This window comes from Balaenoptera ricei, chromosome 7 (genome assembly GCF_028023285.1).
Source record: "Balaenoptera ricei isolate mBalRic1 chromosome 7, mBalRic1.hap2, whole genome shotgun sequence".
Classification (NCBI taxonomy): domain Eukaryota; kingdom Metazoa; phylum Chordata; class Mammalia; order Artiodactyla; family Balaenopteridae; genus Balaenoptera; species Balaenoptera ricei.
The window spans coordinates 59,300,488-59,314,574 of record NC_082645.1 but is presented as its reverse complement, the minus strand read 5'-3'; the positions used below and the strand labels follow the sequence as shown (position 1 = coordinate 59,314,574).

The 14,087-nt window shown below is 39.7% G+C and overlaps 1 protein-coding gene across 1 annotated transcript in view; it reads right to left on the bottom strand.

Annotated features, from left to right (window-relative positions):
• Positions 1–2,608: 2,608 nt before the first annotated feature.
• The window catches only part of MYO3B (myosin IIIB), a 423,285-nt gene continuing 411,806 nt past the window's right edge, over positions 2,609–14,087 (bottom strand). The window contains exons 33-35 of the mRNA XM_059927242.1: positions 4,911–5,017; positions 4,490–4,536; positions 2,609–2,773 (exon numbers count right to left, since the gene is read on the bottom strand). Of these exons, the coding sequence (XP_059783225.1) occupies positions 2,635–2,773; positions 4,490–4,536; positions 4,911–5,017 (293 nt within the window). The 3' untranslated portion in view covers positions 2,609–2,634. The remainder of the gene's footprint in view (positions 2,774–4,489; positions 4,537–4,910; positions 5,018–14,087) is intronic.

The following is a 14,087-nucleotide window of genomic DNA, read 5'->3' as shown; positions in this document are numbered from 1 at the left end:
TTGCTTAACTTACTGTGTTTGGGGTCTCCTTTTCGCAGGCTGCAGGCTCATAGTTCCCATTGTTTTTGGTGTTTGCTCCCAGTGGGTAAGGTTGGTTTAGTGGGTTGTGTAGGCTTCCTGGTGGAGGGGACTGGTGCCTGTGTTCTGGTGGGTGGGGTGGATCTTTTCTTTCTGGTGGGCAGGGCCACGTCCAGTGGTGTGTTTTGGGGTGTCTGTGAACTTATTATGATTTTAGACAGCCTCTCTGCTAATGGGTGGGGTTGTGTTCCTGTCTTGCTAGTTGTTTGGCATAGGGTGTCTAGAACTGTAGCTTGCTGGTCGTTGAGTGGCGCTGGGTCTTAGCGTTGAGATGGAAATCTCTGGAAGAGCGTTCTCTGTTTGATATTATATGGGGCTGGGAGGTCTCTGGTGGACCAATGTCCTGAACTTGGCTCTCCCACCTCAGAGGCTCAGGCCTGACACCCGGCTAGAGCACCAAGACCCTGTAAGCCACTCGGCTCAGAAGAAAAGGTAGAAAAAATAAAAGAAAGAAAGAAAGAACAAATAAATAAATAAAATAGTTATTAAAATAGAAAAAAATTATTAAAAGTAAAAACATTAAAAAGTAATAAAAAAAAGAGAGAAATAAGAGAGCAACCAAACCAAAAAACAAATCCACCAATGATAACAAGCGCTAAAAACTCTACAAAGAAAAAAAAAAAAAAAGGACAGTCAGAACCCTAGGCCAAATGGCAAAAGAAAAGCTATACAGACAAAATCACACAAAGAAACATATACATACGCACTCACAAAAAGAGAAAAAAGAAAAACAATATAAATATATATTAAAAAAAAGGAAGAGAGCAACCAAATCAATAAACAAATCTACCAATGATAATAAGCTCTAAATACTAAACTAAGATAAACATAAAACCAGAAACAAATTGGATGCAGAAAGCAAACCCCAAGTCTACAGTTGCTCCCAAAGTCCACTGCCTCAATTTTGGGATGATTCATTGTCTATTCAGGTATTCCACAGATGCAGGGTACATCAAGTTGACTGTGGAGATTTAATCCGCTGCTCCTGAGGCTGCTGGGAGAGATTTCCCTTTCTCTTCTTTGTTCGCACAGCTCCTGGGGTTCAGCTTTGGATTTGGACCCGCCTCTGCATGTAGGTTATCTGAGGGTGCCTTTTGGGAAGTCTGAGGTCTTCTGCCAGCGTTCAGTACATGTTCTGTAACAGTTGTTCTACATGTAGATGTAGTTTTGATGTATTTGTGGGGAGGAATTTGATCTCCATTTCTTACTCCTCTGCCATCTTGAAGGCACCCCGCAAGAAGAATGTTAAGAACATCTTTTCTAGAGAAAGGGTCTTGTTAGGTTTTCATATCACACAGCAATCTCTCACATATTGTTATGCACAGAGTAGTTACTCAAAAAGCTTGTTGTATTGAATCACACTGAGTAATATAATATATGGTAAAGCATCATTACAATAGGACTAGCCCAAACTTCATTGAAAAATCAGAGCTTATGGTGTATAAAAGTGATTAATAGTCTATCACATATAATTGAAAGTAACTTTCCTGTCAGATATGTTGTGTAACTAAGTCTCTCCACTCACTCAAGGGTGGGCATTTACTGGATGTCCTCTCTGTGCCAGGCACCGTGCTAGGCTCTGTGCACAGAAAGGTAGGCGAGACAAAATGCTTCCCTTGCAGCCACACACAGCCTCATGGAGACAGCCAACCAGAGAATGGACAGTTACAAAACGATGTGACACGGACTCTGACAGGTCCAGATTTTCTTTCCGTCACATTCCTTTCTTTTTACTGCCAAGTTGATGGGGGTGTCTTGGTAAGGTAGAATAAAGAGGCAAAGGCTTTATCAGGATAATAATTAGCAAGAGAGGGGTTCATTTGTCTTAAAGGAAGAACCTGAAAGATTCAGGTTCCCCTGAGCATGAAAAATTATCCTGGCCTCAGAGACCTTGAGTGTACTCCTCAAGGATGGGGGCACTCAGCAATGGAGCCCTGACCCTGGGGAGAGGCAGGATGGGGTAGAAAAGACCAGCAAAGGGGAAGGGGATGCAGTGTAGACGTGAGGAGGAAAGGGACTCCTGGATTTTCACAGGGGCGGATTCTGCATGGAATGATATGGTGGGAAAAATAAAGAAATACCATCAGTGTCCACAAGTGAGACTGATACCCTCTTAGATGTTGGAGGCATCAATGATGGTTACTGCTGTAGTGGAGGTGTGCTCAGTGTCCCACAGGGCCCGATTCTGCATGGAATGACATGGTGAGAAAAATAAAGAAATACCATCAGTGTCCACACGTGAGACTGATACCCTCTTAGATGTTGGGGGCATGAATGATGGTTATTGCTGTAGTGGAGGTGTGCTCAGTGTCCCAGAGAGACCCATGGGATGAGGAAAGGAAAGGTTGCCTAGGTCAGGCTACACAGCAGATATGGGGAGGGTGATAGAGGTAGGAGAAAATGGTTTGAAATCTGAAAATTGTTCAGTAAGGCTCCAGAACAGACCACATGTCCATAGAAGCTGACCCCATTGCACGACTTTCTTATTAAATGACAATCAGTCAATAACCATGATTGTTCTTACCCTCGACAGACTTGGGGGGCAGGAAGTACAGCTCAGTGCTGAGCAGAAGATGCTCCCTTTGAGGATGAAGCAAAAGAGAGAGGGTGGGCTGAGCTGTCCTCCTCGGGGATAGAGCCCACAGGTGACAGAGATTTGTAATAGTCATCTTCCCCATCAAGCACTTTGATTTGGCTGCAACAAAGGAAAGAGTTTCAGGAGAAAAAGAAAACAAGTGCAGCAGTCATCAATGGGGCAGCTTAAGTTGTGTGAGTACTTGGAACAGGGTTGGGCCCCAACACTGAGTTAGGGGGGCAGCTTATGGTAGCTCAGGGTCCCCCAGCCTGGAGGAACTGGCGTCTGATCCACAAAGCCTTTCACATCTAGGTCACACACTAATAATGGGCCCAATTTAGTGGTATCTGGAAACTGTAATCATATTGCAACTTAATTTATGAGAATTAACTTGTCTGATTCCCTCTAGATGAGAAAGTTCCCTTCCTGACCTTCTTTAGTTCTCAGACTAGTACCAATTACCTACCTCACTCCTATTCTTTTTTTTTTTTTTTTTTACATCTGTACCTTTTTTTTTTTAACATCTTTATTGAAATATAATTGCTTTACAATGGTGTGTTAGCTTCTGCTGTATAACAAAGTGAATCAGTTATACATATACATATGTCCCCACATCTCTTCCCTCTTGCATCTCCCTCCCTCCTACCCTCCCTATCCTACCCCTCTAGGTGGTCACAAAGCAACGAGCTGATCTCCCTGTGCTATGCGGCTGCTTCCCACTAGCTATCTATTTTACATTTGGTAGTGTATATATGTCCATGCCACTCTCTCACTTTGTCCCAGCTTACCCTTCCCCCTCCCCGTATCCTCAAGTCCATTCCCTAGTAGGTCTGCATCTTTATTCCCGTCTTGCCCCTAGGTTCTTCATGACCATTTTTTTTTTTTTTGATTCCATATATATGTGTTAGCATACTGTATTTGTTTTTCTCTTTCTGACTTACTTCACTCTGTATGACAGACTCTAGGTCCATCCACCTCACTACAAATAACTCAATTTCGTTTCTTTTTATGGCTGAGTAATATTCCATTGTATATATGTGCCACATCTTCTTTATCCATTCATCCGATGATGGACACTTAGGTTGCTTCCATGTCCTGGCTATTGTAAATAGAGCTGCAGTGAACATTGTGGTACGTGACTCTTTTTGAATTATGGTTTTCTCAGGGTATACGCCCAGTAGTGGGATTGCTGGGCCGTATGGTAGTTCTATTTTTAGTTTTTTAAGGAACCTCCATACTGTTCTCTACAGTGGCTGTATCAATTTACATTCCCACCAACAGTGCAAGAGGATTCCCTTTTCTCCACACCCTCTCCAGCATTTATTGTTTGTAGATTTTTTGATGATGGCCACTCTGACCAGTCTCACTCCTATTCTTAATCGAGATTCTAACAGGCAAATCAGCCACAAACTCCACAGTGTCCCTGGCTAACCACTGGGGGAAATTTTCCTTTGTGCACCTTTAAGGTCCACGGGTAGGGGAATGTGGGGGAAGGGGCCTATTTGCACTGCGTGGAGTGCTCTGATTTGTGGGATTTATACAGCCTGATTTATACAGCCTGATACATGTCTCAAATTATGAGGACAGTACAATTTCCTAGGATAATTATGAAAAATAACATTTGCCTTTTGGTGGGAATTTCAGTCTTTTCAGACAGAATAGATTCAAGTTTTGTATACTTGCTGCTGTGAAAAGTAGTTTCCAGTGTCAATAATAGTGGTGATATCCCCACTGCATATTTTTAGAAGCCTCTCTGGAAAGTTTTGCATTTTCTATAATATCACAAAGGACCCCTTCTGTTTACAGTTGCTTAGAACTAAGAAGACAGATATTTACCCAAGTTTTCTTGGCTTCCTCTTGCTCCCTTGATATTCTAGAGTTCCCTGTGGAGAGGGCCAAGAACACACAGTCAAAGCAAAGCAGCAAGTCGTTAATTTTTAATTCAAAGTGATTTTGTGTTGAATGCAAGCAGATGCTGATAATATCAGAAGTCACAGCATAATTTTTTTGATCAAAGGGCTCAAGTGAGCCTGATGAAGCATGCATCTTGCTCGTCTTTGATAAACCACATCAATTATTCACCGTGAAGGCAGACATCCTGACATGAAAGCAACAGATAAAGGGCCTAAGCACATGTTCAAGAGGAGAGTATAAGAGAGTGGGGGCGGGGCTGGAGGGGCTGGAACAGGTATTAATAACAGAATTATTAACTGGAAACAAAGCCAGTGAAACAGCTTTATGGCCACTTTGAACTCACATTTAACTGGTTATAGTACATGGTGTCCTCAGGACTACTCAACATTTTGGGCTGCTGACATCTTCGGTGAGGTGTTCGCTGCTTCTGTGCAAGACCATTTTCTGAATCTGCAACAGGATAGCAAAACTTTACTGTAAAGCATCTGAGGTTTTGAGAAAATTGAGTGTAAAATTTCTCATCGCATAAATGCACTTAGCAGAAACTCTGTCCTGTTTTAACGGGCATGTTAGACCTTTGCTAATATTAGGAGAATTATCATGCTAAACACACACACACACACACACACACACACACACACACACACAGACTGCTAAGTGTAAACAAGGGCAGCTGTCGGGACTTTGCCTTCATCTTTCTTATCTGAGTCAGCAGTCAAGAGTGACGGAAAGCAAATTGGTTTGTCCATGCTGGTGAAGTAGAGGTTGGTCATCAGCCTTTGTAGAGTAGAGAATGCCCTCTTGGTGAGATAACTCAGTTAAGGCAATGAAGGCAATCTGGGGCAGTTTGCACCACATCCTACAGTGAGAGTTCAAAGACATCTGGAGCACACACACTCTTGGGTAGATGAGAAGCAAACCTTTTGGTGGGATACATTTTGGGGGGATACATTTTGGAGGGCAAATGGCTTGAGCTAGTATTTTCTGAAATGCTTTGAACAATGCCACTGATCCATGCAGTCTCTGGAGGTAGTGTAAAGGAGAAGGGGAAAGGATGATTGCACGATTTCACGGAGCAGCCTCTCCGTGTCAGTCCTGATTTTGGAACCCTGGACCAAGAGTGTACTAGAAATTAAGAAACCACAGGTCCAACAAAGTCATGATTTATTTCCCTTCCAAGCAGCTGATTTTTGTGAAATCTGCTGTCCTTTTGGCACTATATCTGAATCAGGATTCAGCAGTTCTAACTTCTTGCCAACACACACACGCGTGCGCGCGTGCCTGCATGCACGCATACACAGCTGCCATAAAATATTGCTCATGAATGTCATGGTTTGGAAAAGACATATCACTTTCTTGGATCAAGGGTATACCATAAACTAATTATTTATAAAAAGGAGTTGGAGCTTTGTATTTGGAATCAAAGTTTGATTTCATTAGAGATTCCTACTACACAAGGAAATTCTGGGGGAATTTTCTAAGTGAAGAATGACTCAGCAAGGACCATAATGAATAGTGAATTATCAATTTCCTAAGTATGAAGTTTTGCATCTTTTTTTTTTGAATTGGAGCATATCTATGTTTGAACAAGACTATTAGAACCATACAGGACTTTAGGAACCATCCATTCTAAATACCTATTTTTTCATAAAAGGAAAAAATGAATGACACAACCCAGTTCAAGTGGCAGAGTGGGGACCCAACCCTAGATCTCTTACCTCCTGTTCTAGCAGTTAAAAAAAACTACAGCATATTGTCTTTCTTAATAAAAAAATTGTTTTAAAAAGTCAAATTTAAGTAAAAGTAAGCTCCATGAAAAAATATTAATTAGCATAGCCAAGTGATGGTGCTTGCAGAAGGTTCCAGTAACCTTAACAGACATCCCTGTCCACATCTTCAGGAACTGTGCAGAGAACAGGATTCCAGACTCTTGTACTGGCATCATCCTCAGAGTACAAGGAATCCAGAATTGATAAGGGTACTTTCTGATAGTTCCAACATACCTACCTCCATATGCTTTTGTGAAGTTCATATTCTGTAATATGGTAGAACATGAGGTTGTGAGGTTCTTTTATGTTATCTCCTTTGATTCATAGATTAATGAACAGAAGCATCTAGAGTTAAGGTTGCTGGTGTGAGCATGCAATGGAGATCTGACATCTACTCCCCCTTAGACTTTCTACTATTACAGGAATTCCAAACTTGACAACTCAAAAGACTGATCTTAAATAGTTTTGGGGTTCAGCTGACATTCAGCCCCATTCAGTTGGAATTTATGTAAAGTTTACAATTGATCAGAAGCTTTTATTTTATATTCTCAACTGGGAATGCTTACTATAAGACGTGGTTCTCAAGTTTTGCTCTTGATGAGCTTGCTGTTTCATAGGTGGGTGTTCTTTTCCTGATTCTTAGAAAGAATTCAGTTATTGGATTGAATTTTCCCTATTTTAACATTTCCCATAAATTAAGACAAACTGTTGGTATCTGGTGGTATCTATACCATACTAGAATCTAATGTAAACTGGTGTCTGATTTAGCATCAAATTTTAATTTTCATTATTTTAACTTTAATATCTCCATATTTCATGATGTTTTGCAAGAAGTGCCACAACTTCCAGGTGCTTTGCCATTGGAACAAATCTGAGTATCACTGATACATGATCGATCACAAGCAACCAAATAAATAATTGGGAAATGAATCATTATTCAATTACTGCTCTTGGAACAACTGGATAGCAATATGCAAAAAATGTAACTTAAATATAGGCCTTATAAAACTTATTCTAGGGCTTCCCTGGTGGCACAGTGGTTGAGAATCTGCCTGCTAATGCAGGGGACACGGGTTCGAGCCCTGGTCTGGGAAGATCCCACATGCTGCGGAGCAACTAGGCCCGTGAGCCACAACTACTGAGCCTGCGTGTCTGGAGCCCGTGCTCCGCAACAAGAGAGGCCGCGATAGTGAGAGGCCCGCGCACCGCGATGAAGAGTGGCCCCCGCTTGCCGCAACTAGAGAAAGCCCTCGCACAGAAACGAAGACCCAACACAGCCAAAAATAAAAATAAATAAAACAAACGTGAGGTTTAAAAAAAAAAAAACAAAAAAAACAAAAACTTATTCTATATGTAAGGAACTTTGCTCAGTATTGTAGGGAAGACAAAAAGAAAAAAGACAAGGTCCCTGCCTTCAGTCTAATAGAGGACATTGAGTCTTAAGAGGTTAAGTGACTTGCCTAAGGCCATAGCTATTGCTGTTGGACTCAAATTAATTTTTTTAAATTCTAAATCTTTTACTTTTCTCAATATAATTCTTGATTTTCACCAGCCACAATAAATTCCAGATGAGCTATATAGTTAAACATTTTAAACATTCCCATAAAAACTTTAGAAGGAAATGAAATAGACTATATATCTTAAATGTGGAAGAAGATATTAGGGACAAGGATGGGTTCAATTATATTAAAGTAAAATATTCTATATGATGGACAGTAACAAAACCTTAAGATGAAAGAAAGTGCAACAGAAAGATAAAAACAAATTTAAAAATATAGACACAAAAGTCTATTATCCATAATGTGGAAAGGCTGAGGCAAGAGAAAGATGGAGAAATATTAATACATGTTGAAATACAATTATGAAATGAGATATTGAAAAACATTCAGCCACCTTGACAAAGAGCTTCAATTAAAACAATTACTACTGTCTTTCTATTAATTAGAATAAATCAAAAAGTAAAAAGACAATGTGGGAGAGGCCCCAGGTACACAGATGAGTCCACAGGCTCCACTTCTCCTGAAGTTACCTGACAATAGATAGCAAAAGCTAAGCAACTTGTTCCAAGGAACATGTCCCAACAAAGTAAACCAAAAGAGAAAAAAATACCATTTGTATGAAGATGGATATGATACTTTAACAGAAAAAAGCTAGAAGCAATACTTTCTTTAACAGAAAAAAGCTAGAAACATGATAAATATTTGATAATTGGGGACAAGTTAACTCTGAGATATAAATATGATGTCATACCATGAAGACACCAATGAGGATAAATATGGGTATGATACTGATAGATGAAAATTCAAAATTCAGAAAAAGAAGCAAATACAAAATAGCATATGGCACACTGATTAAATCTAAATATGTGTGCACTTTGAGAAGTTTGTCATGATTTTTTCCCTTAAAAATTTAAAAATAAAAAATTAATGAGGCATGTAGGACAAGAATTATGATTTCTTTCAATATATAAAGAAACTATAGGTAACAAAGGCTAAATCTGTAAGTGGCAGAGTGGAAGCTTAACCCGTGTCTTTTGGCTCTTGAGCCAGTCAGTTTGCTCATAGGAAATACAAAACAATAGGGTTATCTGACACTTTCCTAGTTCATTTGACTAGTTTATGTAGATAAGCTGGGCAGTTCAAGTTTGAAGATATACATTAGAATATGAGTTATTACTTTGAAGACAATGATGTTCATATTCTGTAAGTAGCCAACTTCCGTTTCACACAAATATTTGTAAGCCAAGCCAAATTCTCCAGTTTGTAATACTCTGGGTGCTACCTACCTGTTGTGCTTTTTAAAAGTATATCATATCATGAATACCAGTTTGAACTTAACATAGGTTCTCTTTCCTTTCAGGAATCCCTGTACATTTCTTTTCCCCCTGCACTTTTTGATTTCATAGTTGAGACCTTGAACACACCCTTCTCTTCTGAGCTGTCACAGAACTCTATAATAAACTGGAGATATATGGAGAGAGTTTCAAGAGCACCAGGAAATGCATACTCCTTATTCCCTAATTCCAGATCATTGTGTGGCGGCACAATTAGCCAAGTCCTTGGTGAGAGACAAATGGCTGAATTTAGTTGATGGCTTTGTTCCGTAACTTTAAACAACTGGTTTGGAAATTTAATATTTCAATTTTCTTTATTGAACATCCAGGTATATCCAAACTAGAGTTGCCAGATCAAATACAGGGTACCCAGTTAAATTTGAATTTCAGATGAACAACCAATACCTTCTGAGTGTAAGTATATATTCAGAACACACTTACATTAAAAAGTGATTGGTTGTTTATCTGAAATTCATATCTAGCCAGGTGTACTTTTTTCCCCCTAAATCTGGCAACCCTAATTCAAACACAATTTTAAGTTACAAATGAGGCTTTTTGTTTTCTCCCAGGGTCTCAGAGATGAAGAAGGAAATGACTTCCTTTACTCTAGTTGACTTGCTGAGTTACAGCTATTCTGGCCACAAATGCTCTTGCCTAACATTGTCTCCTAACACTTAGTTTCACTTTCCATCACCCATTACAGATGTGCCAGTTCTGGTAAATTTCCTAGCTGGGCTTGCAGCGGGGGAAGGACAACCACAGGGACGGCAGGATGGCACATGCAGCCCAAATGTTCCCCGTCCTGGGTGGGACAGTATGGATTCCAGGTCCCTGAGGAGTGGACAGGCAGTGAGCGGGGTTCTTGGGAGAGGGCATACTGGGAGAGCCATAGTCTTTGTACCGTCCTTGAGGGCCTCTGCAGACATGGATACCTTCTGAGCAGCAGGACTGCTGATCTGATTGCCATTTTGTGGATGAGGCATTCCCAAGGTCACTTGCCAAGTAAAACATCCTCTTGAGCCCTTGAGGCAAACAGAGTGTTCAGCGTTCTAGATTTACAGACGGCAAATCCTACATAGAGTTACGAGATATACCCTACTTAGGGTCATTTTCTTCACACTACAGCAGATGTTCAGCTTTTTAAAATACCAGTGCTCAGATCAGGACCGTGATAGATCTATCTATCTATCTATCTCATATATATATATATATATATATACACATATATATATACATATATATGTATATATATATAAAACATATATTTTATCTCCTTAGGTGGTTCTAATGTGCAGCCATGGCTGAGAGACACGGTACTAGACCATCTTAAATCTTCCCTTCCCAATAAGAACCACACTGGCAGAAAGTCTGCAATAATCTGCACTACCTTAAAAATGCAGTCTTTGGAAAATTACAGAATTATGAAATCTATGGAATTAGGGTTGCCAGATTTAGGAAAAAAAAAAAAGGACACCGAGCTAGATTTGAATTTCAGATAAACAACCAGTGTGTTGTAAAGCATTTGCTCCTGATCTGCTGAGGCACGGGATGCGCAGAGCCTTGACAGGGAGTAGAAGGGGAGAAATTATGTCTGGGAATGCAAGTTTTCAATTTTAAGTTATGACATGGAGGATGGTACCCTCTGTGGTTAGGCTCCTTGCTTTTATATCTAAGGGGCCTGAAGCCCAGGGAGCTCGGGCCTCTCTGCTGGTCTCCCCTCAGAGCCTAGCCTTGGACTCAGGTCTTTTGATTCAAACCTCAAGGCCTAGGCCATGGCCTCTATTACGATGCTTTTTCTTTAAATGAGACATTCTTATAAGTTTTCACCTTACCACATCTAACTTCAGGAGGGACGAAGGAATTCAGTAGGCTTTTGTAAAACACACACACACACAACCAGAAAGAGAGATTTTCTCCTGGGGTGCATGTAATTCAGATCTTCCTTTCTAAGATGAAAGGAAAGCTACAAATTTTCCCAGTTGCCATGTTATGTCATGAACAATCTTCTTCAAAACTGCAAAATTGCTACAAAGAAAACATCCCCGAGTTAAATTAGTGCCTGTGGAAGATGGTGGAGTTATAAATTTTCTATATGGAATTTTCCCCTTATTAGTTAGGGAAGTGGTAGTAACTTCCGCTGAAACGATTTCACAGCTCAGGTTCTGGCACACACTCAACAAACAATGAATGAATGAAAGAATGAATGAATGGTTACTATTCATCATTCTTGTTAAGGTCTGTTGCATCTCTGTGGTCCACTCTTTGTTTCTGTCAATTGGAATATTATTGCCAAGGACTTTCTTATCCTGGGACATCTCTGGGGAACCTTAGTCTACCAAGGAGGGGGATGAAATTGGCCTTTTAAAAACAAGGTTCATTAAGTATTTTTTTCTTAATATCCTTTCAATATTTTTTCTAGGAATATGTATTCACTTTTTTAGCCAAAAAAACCAAAACCAAAACTTAGTCCATTCATCTAATTTGTTACCACTTTTCCCCACACTTAACAATAAAGTCATAAATGTTTTCCCATGATTTAATCTACTTTAAAAATAGTATTATACTTTTAGAGTTACATTTTTTAAAGTAATGAATGAACATGATGTTCAAATAAGTTAAGCACTGAGAAAAAAAAAAACCCAATCCCATTCCCATAATAGTAGCAAATGATGGAACAAGTTTCTTATCTGTCTTCCAGTTTAGTCTAAATGGCATCATTTCTAATAGTTGCATGCTATTTCATTTTATGAATGAACTGTGATTAACTTATACAATTCCCTGTTTTGGGCATGGAAGTTGTTTCCAATGTTTTTCTCTAATAAGCAGTGCTATGAGGAACATACTTATAGTTTGATCTTTGATCATTCACATTATTTTCTTAGGATAAATCTCTAGAAATGGAATTACTGGCTGAAGACTACACATATTTTAAAAACTTACAAATTATTTCCAACTGCCTTCTAGGAAGTGGGTAGCAAAGTATGCTTCTACCACCTGTACCTGAGATTACCTGTTTTGAAGGCCTTCACCAGCATGGGTCAGCATCTTTAAGAAAAAGCCTGACAATTCAATAGGTGAAAAAATGGCACGTCATTTGTTTTGATTTGCATTTCATTGATTACTTGAGAGGGTAAGTGCCCTTCCTTTCCCCCTTCCCATGTTATTAGCCTTGTGTTTCAGGATTCCTCTTGAGTTGGAAGCAGCAGCAAAGTTCAAAGATCCCGGCTGAACCTAAAAAGGATGGAACTAGTTGCCTGTCTGGTGTGAAAGGATGAGAGGTCCCATTGGCTAATAGGTGTAGAGATGCCCATTTTTCAAAATTACCATGTTGTGGGAAAGTATTTCTCAAACTTCTGCATTCATCTGCCACTTAAGTATTTTTTGCTATATTCGAGACACCTGTACTATTCTTTATTTAATATTTTAAAAATCAGCCAATTTCTTTTCCTCTTAAATACATTTCTTTAAAAATGAAACTACTACTGTAAAGGGAAAACACGTGTCATTTGCCATAAATAGAAGTAAACCGTAAAGTAAATACAGTAAGAACAAAACAATATTCTCACAGCTGAGCTAGGTTCTGTTTCCCAGAGAACATTCTGGGCTTCTTAAAGGTTTGTTAAAAAGACAGGTGAGTAAATGTGAGAGGAATTTAAGACATACTAATATCACTATGACTTTCTCCTTAACCTGAAGAATTTAAACTGAGGACTGTAAAAGGAGTAACTTTCTTCTACACAATTCAGTGTTATTTAAGGTCACATCCACACACCATGTAAAATCAACTAGCAGACCACCAGAGGTCCATGTCCCATACTTTGAGAAACCTGAATGTTACAGAAGAAAAAAAAAGTCAGAAGAACCTGACTAAGAATCCCATCTGTAGCACTTGTTAGAAGTCTGAACTCACTGATGATGATCACGCAAGTAAGGCTGTAGTGAGGATGACAGATAATGTATGAAAAGAGAAAGCGTGGCACCCGAGGCAGAGCCTAAGGGGTTGTCGTGATTCTTGTTATATGAGAGTGATTCTCCATCCTGGTTGTACATTAGTATCACCTGAAGGCCTTCTGAAAAATACTGACGCCTCAGCCTTATCCCTGGAGATCCTAATTCGGTTGGTTAGGGTTAGGTCTCTGGCATTTTTATTGTTTAAAAAATGACCCTCCCCCTTTCAGATGATTTTAATTTGTAGCCAGGGTTGGAAAAACCAGAGATTTAACTCTTTCCTAAGAGCTTAGGTTGATTTTGCAGATTAGTTAGCTGCATCTTGAAAAGTTGGCCTAGGGTCAGAGAGGTTTTGAAATGGCAGAAGGAATTCTGGGAAGGGGAAGCATCTCCAATAGAGCTCCCGGCATCATCAAGCATTTTCTTTGCACTGGAAGCTGCATCAAATGGCTTGAGCCCAAAGCAGACATTAATTTCCCTGGACACTGGAAAAATAATTTCTCTTATTCCAAGAGAACAGTTTTGCTGATCATGGAAACATTATGTCTGGTTTCCAGAGATGTGATTCTGCTCAGTGCTCTTCTGGAGGGTTCAGTATGCATGCATGACAAAGCTGAAAAGCCATTTGGACCTAGTAAGACTCCTTTTAAAGCAAAACATAAAACTCAGGTGTCAGGAGATTTGAAACTAGTCAAAAATGTTTAAAATGTGCAAGCTTAGAATCAGTTATACAGATTCTAATGGGTTGCTGTTCGTTTTCTTTTCGTTTTACTTTGCATAGTGGTCAGATTGTTTGTATCATGTCCCATCTCTCTGCTTTTAGGAGTTTTCTAACTGCTTATTTTGATGTCTCACAATATTCCTTTCCAGCCAGGTGTCTTCATGTGGGATGACTGACTTCCTCTGTACCCTCCCTGACAATGGCTCTTCTCTAACTTTGGTCCTGTAGGCGGGGCAGGAATTAAGGCCA